General features: G+C 37.3%; 1 protein-coding gene and 1 long non-coding RNA gene across 4 annotated transcripts; one reads left to right on the top strand and one right to left on the bottom strand.

Moving 5' to 3' along the window:
• Nucleotides 1-1,807: 1,807 nt before the first annotated feature.
• On the bottom strand, nucleotides 1,808-9,079 carry LOC107826723 (protein At-4/1-like). Of its 3 annotated transcripts, XM_075220903.1 has the most exons (9): nucleotides 8,879-9,079; nucleotides 8,706-8,811; nucleotides 6,355-6,410; nucleotides 6,099-6,176; nucleotides 5,225-5,298; nucleotides 5,004-5,137; nucleotides 4,827-4,922; nucleotides 4,519-4,681; nucleotides 1,808-1,946 (listed from the first exon to the last, which is right to left on the bottom strand). In XM_075220903.1, exons 1-8 carry the CDS (start codon nucleotides 8,939-8,941, stop codon nucleotides 4,536-4,538), a joined length of 753 nt encoding a protein of 250 aa, XP_075077004.1. In that variant the 5' UTR covers nucleotides 8,942-9,079; the 3' UTR covers nucleotides 1,808-1,946; nucleotides 4,519-4,535.
• Nucleotides 9,080-10,809: 1,730 nt separating this feature from the next.
• On the top strand, nucleotides 10,810-13,118 carry LOC142164362 (uncharacterized). The gene is made up of 2 exons (XR_012695140.1): nucleotides 10,810-12,101; nucleotides 12,323-13,118. It is a non-coding gene; the product is annotated as an uncharacterized LOC142164362 (long non-coding RNA).
• Nucleotides 13,119-14,556: the final 1,438 nt, after the last annotated feature.

Here is a 14,556-nt window from a genome sequence, read left to right on the forward strand (position 1 = left end):
AGTTCTGGATGAAGTTGCCAACATTCAAACTGATCATGACCCTGTATTTTACATTGCTTACAATACTTAGGTAGAAAATCATAATTAATCTTCACCCATTTAGTCCTTACCTCCCTAGTAGCCTCATCCTCAATATCCATACGAACCTTCTTAGGTAAATCTGCTAACAAGTCAACTAGGATTTTGACTCTTGCACAACTAGGCCTAGTTTTATTAATTGTAGCCATGTCTAGGTGTAAAGGCTTCCCCACAGCTGAAGCTATTGAAAACAAGCATTCCTTGACAAAGAAGGTAGGTAGTAAACCTGGAAAAGAGATCCATGCCATAGCCATTGGCGTTTCTTCCTCGGCCTTGAATTTTGCATCATAAATAAGTAATCGCAATTGATATTCATAACCATCCCTGCTTTTGACGTAATAAGCACTTTTCGACGTAAAATTAATGAAATCTTCTCATAAAGTCAATCTAATTAAAACATGTCGATCTCTAAGGAAACCAACACTACATTCACCTTTAATTCCACATTGACTTGGGATGATTCTCCGTAATTTCTAAAGTTCTGGCCAGCCATATGACAATTTTCCAACAACTTCATATTGCAATCCTTCAATTATGTTCATGCGATCAACTTCAGTTTCTGTAGATTTGACAAAAGGTTCTACATTTAATACAGTAGCACGTCGCATCTGGATAGGCTCAAAATTGGTTTTTGATTATGGTTCGACTGCATTGGACTGTTTTGGACGACTGGTTTTAATATGTTGCTGTAATCTAAGGGTTGGGGATTGTTGTTTGTGGTCGTAGTAGTTGGGGCGAGGGAGGGAGGAGGCTGACCAACAGTAAAAGATGGTTGGCCGCCGGTGGGAGAGACCATGGCAGCGCTCATCGTGAAGATCGCCTACAATCGCGGAAGAAGGTGACTTTTTACTGTTTAATTAGTTTGTATGGTTTTTGCCCATGGTTTTGAAATGGTGCTTTAATTTTTGACCACATATTTTTGATTTTGCATTATCTTTATTTTCAATAAAATGAGGACCACATATTGTCTTACACATACTCATTACAAAGCACATACACACTATCACATTTTAAGAATGGGGTTACACAAAAAATCCCAAATTATATAACTCTCTATCTCTCATTTCTTCACTCATAGCCGCACCCCCATCTCAACAAGGCTCTCTCCTTTCTCACAGCCGCATCCCCCATCTTCTTCTGCTTTTTGAAAGAAGATGATCTGACTCACAGTTGATCTGCACTAGCCAGGCAGTCAAGAAAGGACATACAAAAAATAAGCCAAGCTTATGAACTGTCCAGAGTAACCAAAAACAGTCAAATAATATCATTGTGTTCCAGGTAATGGAAGAAAGAGATGATTTGAGAAATATTAACTCGTATTTTGCTATACAAAAGCGCCAATTCCGACTACCCATATAACGCTAATGTCGTCCTTCCATAATGGAAACCTATACTCATTAAGTTTGTCACGCCCTGACCTCGGGGAGCACGACCGACGCTCAACAGAGTTACCCCGGTCGAGCAAGCCCGCACAGTGCCGTCTACCCAACTCACCCACAAATAAAGAGACGAATGCATTTCACTAATTAGTCAGTAAGAAGTCATGTGAACAACATCATTTCATTTCCATTAGTTACGTCCTTAACAAATGTTCAAAATAATACATTGTACAATCATAGTTAAAGTGGGACAGATGATACAATTACAACATTTTTAGTTTTAAATTTCCCAAAACAGACACAACCCACACTATGTCTACGGAGCCTCTAACAGGAACAAAAGAGTGCTATGACAGTGCCGATAACAAGGCACCGGCTATACCTCAAAACGCTATGTACAAAGGATAGAAGATACAAGACCCCGAAATGAAGTGGGGCTCATCAAATCGGCTAAGGAGAGGGTGCGCTGCTATCACTGATCAATACCACCTGCATCCATTAAAGATGTAGTGCCCCCGGCAAAAAGGATGTTAGTACATATGGAATAATACTAGTATGTAAAACTAAACACCCTCTCAATAAAACGAGCAACAGAAAACGAAGAATAAAATATGATATCAATAAGGGACTCAAACGGTATCAAAGTGTCACATTAGGGGAAACGTAAATTTCAAGTAGGTTTCGGTAATTTAAGTTGGGAGATCTTTAGCACCGATATACCACCGTATTTTAGCACGGAGTCCGATCTCAGCCGACCGGCTAAGCCGTCTCACCCCGAAACATACACTCACAATACCACCATGTGCGCGGCATGGCGTCCGATCTCAACCCGATCAGCTAAGCCATCTCACCACAATGCCGTGTGGGTCGACATTACATCACATCTAGCTAGCAGTAATCTCATCCCATTTAAGGGGAAAACATCCCAACACACCAATCCCATCCTATATAAGGGGAAACAGTCTCATCACATTAACACGGGGATTTATCCCTCAATCACTCCTACACCGGCACGTGTAGTTTTGGGGTTAGGTTGTTCCGACCTACCCTTCCTCGGTGGCTAATCGATACTCCCAAAGCATTTGTTATTAAAAGTATTTACCATTAAATTCATATTCTTTTACATGTCATTCATTTTATTGACATCATTGGCCATAACGCAATATCATTCTTGCCACATTGGTCGTACTTCATAATTCAAGCTCACTATTCCATTTTCAATCATTATCATGGATAATCAACAGTAAGGCCTTTCAAATTAAGACTTTAAACACATACTTGAGAAAATTAGGGTCTTAGGCACATATTACCTCTTATACAATTTGATGTGATCACTTTCATTTGGACTTGACTTGAAGTCACAACATTTTAATACATACTCATACTTCAAATACTCTCCCAAAGAATAGCACAATATAATAAGAACATTCCGGAACACATTTGAACATATTCATATATATATATATATATATATATATATATATATATATATATATATATATATATATATATATATATATATATATACACACACACACACACACACATCATCTGACGTCAAACTTATTCAGAAAAGTCAATTCATAATGGCCAACTCGAGACTTACAAGATCATCATGGGAATTCAATTCTAAGAGAGAAGTTTAGCCAACATACCTTGCCTCGAGCCCTTTTAATTTACTAAAATGTTCCAGAGATCCTAGCCACTTCGATATATTTAGAGATATTGCAAAATTGAATACAAATTAGGAAGGAGTTCATAATTCTAGCTCACTTGAGCATTTTATCAAACACTGGGTGTGTATTAAAGTTCCAAGGTCCTCCTATGGTAAATTCTATCATCCCACTACCCAAAGCTTACCCAAAAGAGCTCAACAATCTTCCCACTACCCTAGATGGTGCATGCATGTAAAATAAACAACTCTCACACCCCAGAATTTACTTGGCTTATTACCTATTTTCAGTTAAAATCACTAAATTGAGGGCTATGGAGTAAAAACTTACCTCTAGGATGAAGACCTAGTGAATTCTTCTTACAATTTCTTCAACTTTGAACAAGAATTGATGGATGATAAGCTTAGGAACTCCCCCTCACTCTTTGGCACTCCCTCACTCTGGAATATATGTTTTTGCTTCAGAAGTGGTCCATTACTCTAATATATTGAAATAGGGTCGGGTAAAAAAATTAGAAAAAAAAAAGGAGCCCCGTCACACATCTGCGGTCGCATATGCGACACATAATGCTTCTGCGGTCCGCGAAATGGTCCTCCGGAACTGGGCAACTCTGCCCCACTCTGCAGCCATTATGCGGTCCGCAGACCTGTTCTGCGGTCGCATAATGCGCCGCAGAACCTCCCTCCGAAAAATTTTCATGTTGGTTCCGCGGTCGATGTGCGGCCCGCGAAATGGTTTTGCGATCGCATAGTGACCGCACAATATCATCCAAACTTTACCCAGTTTTTTGCTTCATTCTGCGGCCCGCATAGTGGGCCGCAGAAATGTCTTTTTCTGCCAAAAATTTTCCTTTACTCCCCAACGCAATGTCCAACCCAAAAAATCTACTTTGGCACCACAAAATCCCGGGTTATAGGTAAAATATTTACGGGGCCTCACATTAAGCATTCAAATAAAATTCGAATTTTCAACAGTACAATGAAAAATAACCTGTTATGGGAAACAATGCTTGAAATGTGGAAATGAAACAGCAAAGCAACTGTATGTTCCAGAGGAAAAGACCACAAATGTTCGCTGGCCTTTTATTGGGGAAAATCCTTCTTTGTTCTCCAAAAAAGCATTAGTAACATACTGTAAGATTTTGTGGTAAGTCATTTCACGAGTCTCACTACAATTAAGCATTTAGTAGTGACTAACATGACATCTATAGCATCTTTTCTTTCTTAAAATTAAACGAACTTTAATATCTAACAGGATTGACGTACAATGTTCAAGACTTTTGGAATTACAAGGATTTACCAGATATAAGCTTGGTGACGCAATGTTCTCAGTTCAGTCAATATGCATGATATATGAGACTTGCTATCAAACCAAAAACAAAAACTCACAAATGGGAATACTTCAACTAGAACTCCTTTCTTTCATGTATCTGCCTTTTGAGAACCTCATTCTCCTTCCTCAATTTCATTATCTTTTGCTTTAGTGTATGCATATGTTGACTTGAAGTCGAATCTTGTTGGTACTCTACCAGTTTTGTTCTGCTGATAAACACTGCATATGCGAAAGGAACACTTAATTTCTAGCTGTTGTCAACTATAGAGTAACTCGTCCTTTTACTTTCAGATAGTGTGAAGTTTAGTGACTAGAAAAAGATAATGAGAAAAACCATCTATGTATCAGAAGTTACAATACTCACATTCTTTTTCCATATCTCGGAGCCTCTTGTTCAACTCATTTTTCTCTTCTTGCTCAACCAGGAGAGAGTCCTTCAAACCTTGAATCTCATAATGATCTATGAAATAACAGCTAACATTTAGCAGTGGAAGAAAATAGTATGCAACCAACAAGCATATACCAATTGGTGGAACTTTACATCTGGAGTCTACTTCAGCAGACACTTGATCCAAGTTTCTTTTAAGAGCTTCTATTTGGCTCCTATGCACAACTAAATCATGTCGAAGCTGGTTTATGGTCGCTTTGTTAACAGCATCCTCAGTTTGGTATCGTCTGATTTACATCATCAAAGACAACATAGATTCTGCTGAATAAGCAATATAATTTTCCTATATACATATCTCATAATATCAAAGTTACCTGATTTGAGATTCCAACTCTTGAATTCTCTCTGCATGATCCCCTTTAAGTGATTCAATAGTTCTTATGTACTCCTATTTACATGTTTCAATAATCATTGCTGTGTATAACTGTAAAGTCTGATAAAATTGGATTATCATGGGAAAACATGGGATTTTGACCTTTCATATATGAGGTGTGTAAAATCAACAAATGCCTAGATTTTAATAAAGCTTCTATGTATTTCACCATTTTACCCTTCCAATGCTCCAGTGGAGATGTTTGTTCTTCTTTTTCTTTTATAACAATGGTGTTCGGGTCAGCTTGTACACACCTCGAATAATTCCACCGGGGTACATGCTATGTCCCACCAGCACAGGTACCGGAACTCTATCCACCAAAGCTTAGTAAGACAGGAAGAAATTACCTAGTGTTTTTGTCTCCACTCAAATTTGTGGAGGTGTTTGTTCATTTAGTTGTATAAGTAAATAGGACAAAATAAATAGTACTCCCTCCATCGTGAATACTCTTTCCATTTTGAGACATCCAAAATGTTTGACATTATTCTATACAATATTCACAACTTTCAAGAAGTCATATACTTTAACGATTATGTTCATCAAATTAATAACTTAAACTTCATATCAAATCAAACACTGCCGTATCAAACTGAATGAAGGGAGTACTAAGTTTGACTTACCCAGACACCAACAAATGTGTGAGCAACAACTTTCCTTATTTTCTTTTTTCACTATTTTTTCCTTGTTTCCCTTCAATCTGCCTAGATAGCTTTGAATTGAAGACAATTTATGTGCAAGAAGGCCCCATAAAAGATATGTTTGTGCATTCATTAAGATATACTCTTCTTGTGTCCTAAAAATTGGCCTGAACTCACATTTTCTTTCTGTAAAAACTCATGATGTACACCCTTTAGATCCTCCTTCAAGCTCTGGCAACTTGAATGGCTTTCAATCTGTCACTTATTATAACAATTCAAGATAATCAAAGAACTTCGGCAATAAAACATACAAGATTCAGCGGCAACCACTAAGAAAGCTCTGAAATACTTGGCTTGTCTTCAACTACCTCATAAAAATGCATTAATCCAGATAAACAACAGGAAAAATGGTGTTTGTTTGGTGAAAGTGCACCTTATAAGCCAATGTGTTGAGTGATTCAGCGTAAAGCTTTCTCAACCGATCATTTTCTGCATGAATAAGCATGGTTTATTTGACATGAAGAGGACAAAGTCCTACACAGGAAAAACATAACAACTTGAAGTCAAAGTTTAGGCTCATATCTATCAGGTTAGCACAAGCCTGTAGACATTGGAGTATCCCTCTAACCGTGACTATTATTAACGTTTTTTTGAAGAAATTTTTCGTAACATTGGGGCTGCAAATGCTTATCGATGGAAGCTTGGAAGCAGTTCATTCACAAAAATCAACTAATATTATGATGTACTGCATAAACAAAGGATAATCATCAAAGGGATCTTCCTTGAATGAAGGAATGTGAAATTTATTCTCTCATCTCCTAATCCATATATTAAACATGACTTCTGTTTTTTGTAATGAAGCTCATTAGTCAATTTGCGGTTTGAAAGAAAAGTGAAAATAATTATCTACTTAAACCTATAATGATCCTCACGGATTCTCAAGATTTGACTAAAACAAGTGTTACAGAATATACGGATCTGAGATGTAACACTCTGCATAAATGAATATCTGAAACAACACATGTTTATCATGTATGTGCCTTTGATTTTCAGTTAGTTCTTTGAAATCTTAGACATGATAATGATCATGCTTTTCTTTCATTGAGACCTTCAAAGAATGTGATATAAGAAGATCAAACAGGCATATACAATTGCTTAAACAAGTCAAATAATAAGTTGTCCCGAAATTACAGCAACCATCTCTATTTACTAATCCCAGCTCCAAAATTCAACAATGAAAGACAAGACGCCAATGTGTCTAATTAAAACCACACTTTCTCTATCAAAACATGGACACAACAATGTTTTTTTCTTTGGTCAACCACTTAAAACTTTTAAGAAATTTAGTACTTTATTTCACTCCTGCAGTTGATAACCAAGGCCAGTGTTGGCAAAGGCTCATTTAAGGTGCACTTAAGCCCTGAAGCTCAGGAAAGCTCAAGGAGGGCACTTCGCCTAGCTTAAGTTGCACTTCAGTGTAGGCAAGGCACTAAGGTGTGCGCCTCAATGCCCATGAGTTCTATCTTGAATTGAGCAGTACTAAACAACAAATATTATAGCAAATAAGTGTATTAGTTGCTGAGGCAAACACTAGGAGAGAATTTGTTTCCTTTTTTGAATTGCATGTCTTTTTATTTGTTTCCTTAGTTGCGCCTTTTTTTTACTAACGCCCGCATTTTAATTGCGCTTTGCGCTTAAAGCTCCAGTCGACTTGGAGCGCTTTTTAGAGCTTTTCACTTTTGACAACACTGAGCAAGGCACCTCAATCTCAAGCACGAGGTGCAGGTTTTATTTGGTGCAATGATCCTCAATTTTACTTTGTTACCTTTGTTTCAACACAGATTCACAGATTTTCAAAGGCTATCCAGCGAAATTATGTTTAGTCCTTACAAAATCTCCCAGTTTCACATCCCAAGAAAGAAATTCATAAAAGGGTGGAGTGATTGATTTCTATGGTAAAATTCTAACCTTAAAAGAAGAAAAATATCAACTTATGTCCACCCTTACTCGCCCTGCCCCAGAAATTAACCCTATCCCCTACAAATCCAAAACAAGTTTTTTTTTTCCACAAAACCAACACTAGAATCGTGTATACATTCACCAGGGGCGGATTTAGCATTTAAGTTATGGCCTTATGGGTTAATTCGGAATTTGTAGTTTTTGCTCGACCTTGTATATGTTTTTTAAAAATCCACTAAATAAGTACAAATAAAAGATTTTGAACCGGGTGTGGTAGGATCCGAACTCAAACCCTTTAAGTTCAAATCCTCAATCTGCTCATCATTAACTAATGATTTTCGGAAGTCGGCCCTTTAGATGCTTTTCCGGCAAAATTAAGCCAATTTTCAGCAAATAAAAAACACATTCTATAGTGGGTGGTAAGCACCTTCCACTTCCAACCAAGAGGTTGTGAGTTCGAGTCACCCCAAGAGCAAGGTGGGAAGTTCTTGGAGGGAGGGAGCCGAGGGTCTATCGGAAACAGCCTCTCTACCCTAGAATATGGTTAAGGTCTGCGTACACACTACCCTCCCCAGACCCCACTAGTGAAATTATACTGGGTTGTTGTTGTTGTAAAAACACATTCCATAGTGTCCTGATGTTGAGACCAGTTTACGTCCAACTTATATGTTAGACATGTCAGTTTCTACGGTTGCGATATATCATATAAGTACCCCAAATATACTCCTGAAAAAAAAAGGCATCCTAAAATTTGAAAACCATATGGAAGATTATTGAGGATAGTCAAACTAAGAATTCTCGAAAAATAAAAATGTAGAAATTGACCAGATTGAAGGCGTTGTACGGTGAATTCAAGAGCTTCTCGTTTCGTGCTTCCCGTGATGTAGTCCGCTTGCAAGGTTTGAATCTCCACAGCGCCGTTCTTAAATTCCTGCAAAATAAATTAAAAAGTTGGAAGCATAAACAGAACCATAAGAGAGAGGAGTGTACGCACTTACGTCATATATTTGGTCGAAGCTCGAAAGCAATGACTCCATAGCTTCGTCAGTTGTTGCCGCCATTGCTGGCTGTTCTCTTCACTGTTTCGATTTTGGGCAATTGAAATGTCGGTTGAAACTGTTTGGGAAATACTCCCTCTTTCTCTATCCCATTTAAAGTTGGAGGAAGCGCTGAGTTATAACGTGACACTCATTCCCCATTTTAATGTTTTAATTTCATAAATAACCGTTGAAGTAGGTGATGAGATCAAAGACGAGGATGCTTAACCCAAAATTGGATTATTAAAATAAAATAATTAAATTTATAAGCGTGTCATCAACTTACGTTAGGCCAACCTGGGAACTAGATGTGGTCACGTTTCTGATCTAACACCAGAGGCGATAGCTTAGGATAATTGAAAATGAATTCACTTTCATTAATCGGAGGCAGGTGAGGGGATGGCGGGCACGCCCCCAGCTTCTTAAGTTTGGGAATTATGCCGGACCAATGCTACGAGCTTCCGGAATCCAATGGACTCTTCATAAAGTCGATCATTACGAGTGTTACGATTCTCCGAATCAAGCTAGATAGTCTCCTATCACTAGAGAAGATCTCCGAATAATTTTTCTAGGGGAGGACTTTCTTGATCGCCTCATTATTCAACCATGCGTGGGATCAAAGAGAAAAAAATGGGATGAGGAAAGGCAAAGCTATTAATCTTTAGTAAAGGCATGGCTTAAGCCAACTCAGGACGGGAGGTCTTTCTACAACTATTATAGCACACAGTAGGAGAGTTCGAGTGTGAAAGCAGTGTACTCACGTGGGAAAATAGACCTTCTTTCTTTGATTTGAAGCAAATTTTTTTGAAAGTAACAATTCCATTCAGTTCGCTTTCGGAAAACTTGCTGGTCGCGGACTAATTCGTTCCTCCCGTATCTTGTTCGTTCTGGAAACACGTATTCCTATTCCATCTTTTCTCGAATCTCCTTTAACGGAAGAAATAGAAGCTCGAGAAGGAATACCAAAAATGGGAACTCCTGTTTACCTTGAGACAAGTATTCCTTCTTATAGATATCACCGGCGGCTTGAAAGCTTACCTTATTATTAGAAAAAGGTTTGGAACCCTAACCAAGGAAGGTGGAAGAAATGAAGTCTCTCTTCTTTTTTTTTTTTGGGAGGGGAGGGGAGGGGGGAGCAGAGTAGTCAAAGAATGAACCAAACCAAATGATTGTTCTAGAATGGCTAGCTTTCTCTCATGTACCTTTTTATATTATATTATGACGCCGGAAAGTTGAAGCTTTCTGAGAATGGAGAACCCGGGACGACAGTGGAGTCCTAACAACAAGACAGTCCGAAAAAAGGCTTTCTCTCTTAAAAATTGATACTAATATATCTTGCAACTCTATAGGATAAAAACCTTCCTTCTAACATAAAATATATGGAGAGAGGAATCGACATAATAAAGTAGGAAAATTAACTAAAGAAGTGCGGGAAATATTTTTCAAAGAGCTTCTTCGAAATTTCGTTATCTTTTTTAAGATAGAAAGGCGAATTACTAACAAAGGAATTTTCTTTATTGAGGTCTAAAACTAACAGATTCAATCTAAATAGTATCTAGACGGTGAAGATAGAATATGAAATAAGACAATGAATTGTAACACAAGAAAAGAGAAAAGATATTATTCCATGATCACTTGGAACTTGAGTGCTTGGAGCTTGGTTAAAGAGAAGTTGTGAGACTGCTAAAGATAAAAAGATAAAATTTCTTATGTAGATATTGATGTAGAGATTTTAGATTGTCCTCTGAAATGTTACAAATGTAAGCTTTTATAATGGTGAATCTCAGTTCTCGCTTCCTTAAATCATGTTGTCGTTACTCTCATTTGTTTGAGCCTTTTAAATGGTTTGTAACGGTTAATTTAATGTTAGAATTTGTAACCATAAGGTAAATATTGAATTCTGGATACTTCGGCGCCTTTCCGAGTACTCGAGTTAACCTTCCGAGGAGTCTTCTGCCTATATCCGATTTTCTAACTTCTCGTTTGCATTTTGGTTGTTTTGCAAGCCGACTGGACATTTATGGCTGCATATCTGTTTTTTTAATGGTACACGTGTTATGTTCGTGTTTTATCAATGCAAATAGTCTTTTCACTTTTCATATATTTTTCGGGAAATTTCCGGATAGTGAAAGATTCTTGGTGGGAAGAAAACGGTTATTGGTATTCTTAATTAGTAGGAGTAAAATCTTTTTTGATCCCCATATCTCGAAATTGAAGTAATATGAGTTGTAATTGAAGTAATTTACGCTGCCTTTATTTAAGGTTCAAGTCACGTGGGCGGCCTCGATTGGTGTTACTATTGGCAGTAATTTCAAGATAATGATAACTATATCCTAGATCAATTTGTTCTGGATCGATGCTCTATATTGTCTAGTTCGAAGGGCCAGTCACTTGCCTATATATGAAGGCTTTCTCTTTTCTTTTTCTTTTTTTTACTTTTAACCTTTTCAACCTAATTTCTTACATCTTTTGCAACTCCCTTTGAGTTCTTCCTTTGTTCTTAAAATTTTTCCAAAGGTTATGAATTCTCAAAATCTTAACTTAGCAGTTAATGAAACCATAGCTTCATTAAGCCATGTTTCTGGTGAATCTCTGGCAGAAGGAATCTTCTCAAGAACCAAAAGTGGGGGAAATCCCCAAAAATCTTCTAAAGGAGAAAGGACCAAGCATGATGTTGAACAAACCATTCAAGATATCCTACCCAGGAAGTTGGATTTCTATGCGGACAGGATCTCGTGGATAAAAACACAAGGGCAATCGGGAAATATGAATTTTCATGTAGATAACCTTTTTTTATGATTCAACCAGAGCATATTCTTCTCGTTCGAGAGGAATATCGTTGGGGTGATCATATCGATATTCAAGTAGCTTTGGAACGGGATTGATTATCAGTTAATGAACTAGTTTTTCCTTCATATATATATTGACCCCTTCACCCTTGGTTTTAATCTTCTGATCGACTCAGTGATCATAGATTTTTGTCGGCACTTCAACATTGGTATAGCTCAAGTTAGCCATGGTGTTTGGATATTGGTGGCCTGTCTTCGATTCTTGATGAATTTGGCTAAGGTTGACTTTATCCTACAACATCTTCTCCGAAGCTTTTCTGGAGTGCGATTTTCTTATATTTTAATCGAGGAAGACGGGCATTGGTGGATACTGAAGATGACCATGAGAGAGGATGGTATGACAAGTTCATTATCATATCAACATGAGAATTAAATCAGTCCGGAAACCAATCATTTCCTGAAATGTGAAACAATAAGCATAAGCACATTACCCTTTTTTTAGGCTTATGTTTGATAAATGAAGAATTTAACCACTTATTAGTATCTTTTTACTATAGTCTTTAGTCCGAAAGTACATATTTAATTCCCGATTCTAATAATAATTATTGAATTTCAGGCTTGCTAGGAAGGATTTAAGGTCTTGAAGGAAAAATGACACAAAATGAAATAATCATAGGCAATTCAGTTGAAGAGGAGAAGGGCAACGAAAAGTGCGACCCGCAAAAGAAGAAGTGTGGCCACAAAATTAAAAGTGTGATCCACAAAAAAAGAAGCGCGATAGAAAAATGAGAAACTGAAGCCTCAGAACCTCAAGCAGAAGTGCGGTCCGCACTTGAAAGTGCGCAACCGCACTTTGATTCGCAAAGCAGTCCGTACTGCTGAAATAAAAGATCAAAGAATGAGCAGACAACCAATTTTGTTTTCTCTCCATGTGCGACCACAAAAGGAATAATGCTGCTGCAAAACCTTATGTGTGGCCACAACGCCTGAAGGGCGACCGAAAAGTCCCACTCGTTATCAGCAAATGGCAATTCAAATCCAGCAAAGTGCGAGCAACAAATCTCTTCTTGCAGTCGCAAAGTCCTCTGAAGGGCATTATTGGCAGAAATTTTGGGAGTCCTATAAATAGAATTCTTTAGCTCTTTTAGGGTATCTTCTCACTATAGTAGCTGTGGGTTAGTTAATTTTAGCTATTTGGAGCAAGTTTGAGCTACAATTGGACTCATCTGATCTTTCTTTTATTTTAGTATTATGTCTTTAATTTCATCTTGTATTTATGATTTTATGTCTCTTATCATGAGTAGCTAGATTTTTATCTATGGTTATAATCCAACTCTAGTGTGTGAATCTTATGGGTTGTTAATATTATACTTGTTTTTGACTGGGTTAAGTTTTATTTAGCCATTTTCATGCTTTAAATTTGAATTAGTTGTTGCAAGAGGAACTAAGTTTAGGAAAACTTGGCTAACAAGAAATTGGACTAGTTGAGGGATTGATTGGTTCAATTAATGGATTTGGACTAGAGATAGCGATAATTCAACTTGGGCTCATAATCAATTATTCTTATAGCTACCCATTTAGACTTGAGAAAACTAATTTGGATATAATCACTCTTTAATCAAGAGATATTGAGTGAACACTTTAGATTTGAGAGTCATAACAACCCTAATCAATCAAGCAATCATATTAGATTTCACCCATTAGGTTTACACCTAGTTTAGGACTACAACTCTAGGCCTTTCTTTATTTGTTGTAACTTTGTTAAAATCTTACATATTAAGTGTTTGATAAATAGTCTCTTAGATAATTCTTAGTATAATTAATAGTGTTACTAAATCAAGTTTTGTTGAAAGTTAATCTAAGATATATTAATTTGCCTACTTAAGTATTTACCATATCACCCATTCAAACTCCTTGTGGTTCGATCCCGACTCTAGTTTGGTATATTATATTGCAAACTACTATTACATATCCCATCTTGGGGTGTGCCTTGGGCATTATTAATTTTGGCGCCGTTTTCGGGGATCGAATCCGGGTCACCCACGTGACAGACGGGAATACTTACGGCATAATCACTCTTTAATCGAGAGATATTGAGTGAGCACTTTAGATTTGAGAGTCATAACAACCCTAATCAATCAAGCAAGCATATTAGATTTCACCCATCAGGTTTACACCTAGGTTAGGACTACAACTCTAGGTCTTTCTCTATTAATTGCAACTTTGTTAAACTCTCGTATATTTAGTGTTTGATAAATTGTCTCTTAGATTTACTATAATTAATAGTGTTACTAAACCAAGTTTTATTGGAACTTAATTTAAGATATATTAACTTGCTTACTTAAGTATTTACCTTAGCACCCATTCAAACTCCTTATGGTTCGACCCCTACTCTAATTGGATATAATATTTTACAAATGACTGTTACATATCCTATCTTAGGGTGTGTGTTAGGCATTATCAACTTTAGCGCCATTGCTGAGGAATTTACGGTGTTAGCTATATACTTGATTGTGTTTCTTGAGTATCTTCTTTTACTTTCGTGTTACTTAATCGTTTGTGTGATTGTAGGTTACCAATGGTGAACATCGAGCTTGATAAATTATAATTGGGAGAGGTGAATAGCGAGGATAAGCAACTTGATAAAATGCCTCCGGCACTATAAGCAAACCGCCAAGGACGTGCACAACATGACAATGTGCTCCACCTCCCCCACCTCTACCACCACCACAAGCCCAAGAGGCGCAACACCAGAATTTACCAAATGAAGGATATTCTAGGTCTATAGTCTTCCCCGCATTAGGGTACGCAACTTCCAAATCACCAATGTGCTACTCACTTTGCTCGAGC

The sequence above is a fragment of the Nicotiana tabacum genome, chromosome 9 (assembly GCF_000715075.1).
Source record: "Nicotiana tabacum cultivar K326 chromosome 9, ASM71507v2, whole genome shotgun sequence".
NCBI lineage: Eukaryota > Viridiplantae > Streptophyta > Magnoliopsida > Solanales > Solanaceae > Nicotiana > Nicotiana tabacum.

Excerpts from the sequence above, each read along its gene's own strand:
- LOC107826723 (XM_075220903.1), bottom strand. The coding sequence starts at position 8,941 with ATGGCGGCAACAACTGACGAAGCTATGGAGTCATTGCTTTCGAGCTTC. Across the intron at positions 6,411-8,705 it reads CGTACAACGCCTTCAATCTG|AAAATGATCGGTTGAGAAAG; the intron begins GTCAATTTCTAC and ends TTATTCATGCAG. Across the intron at positions 5,138-5,224 it reads GAGTTGGAATCTCAAATCAG|ACGATACCAAACTGAGGATG; the intron begins GTAACTTTGATA and ends GATGTAAATCAG.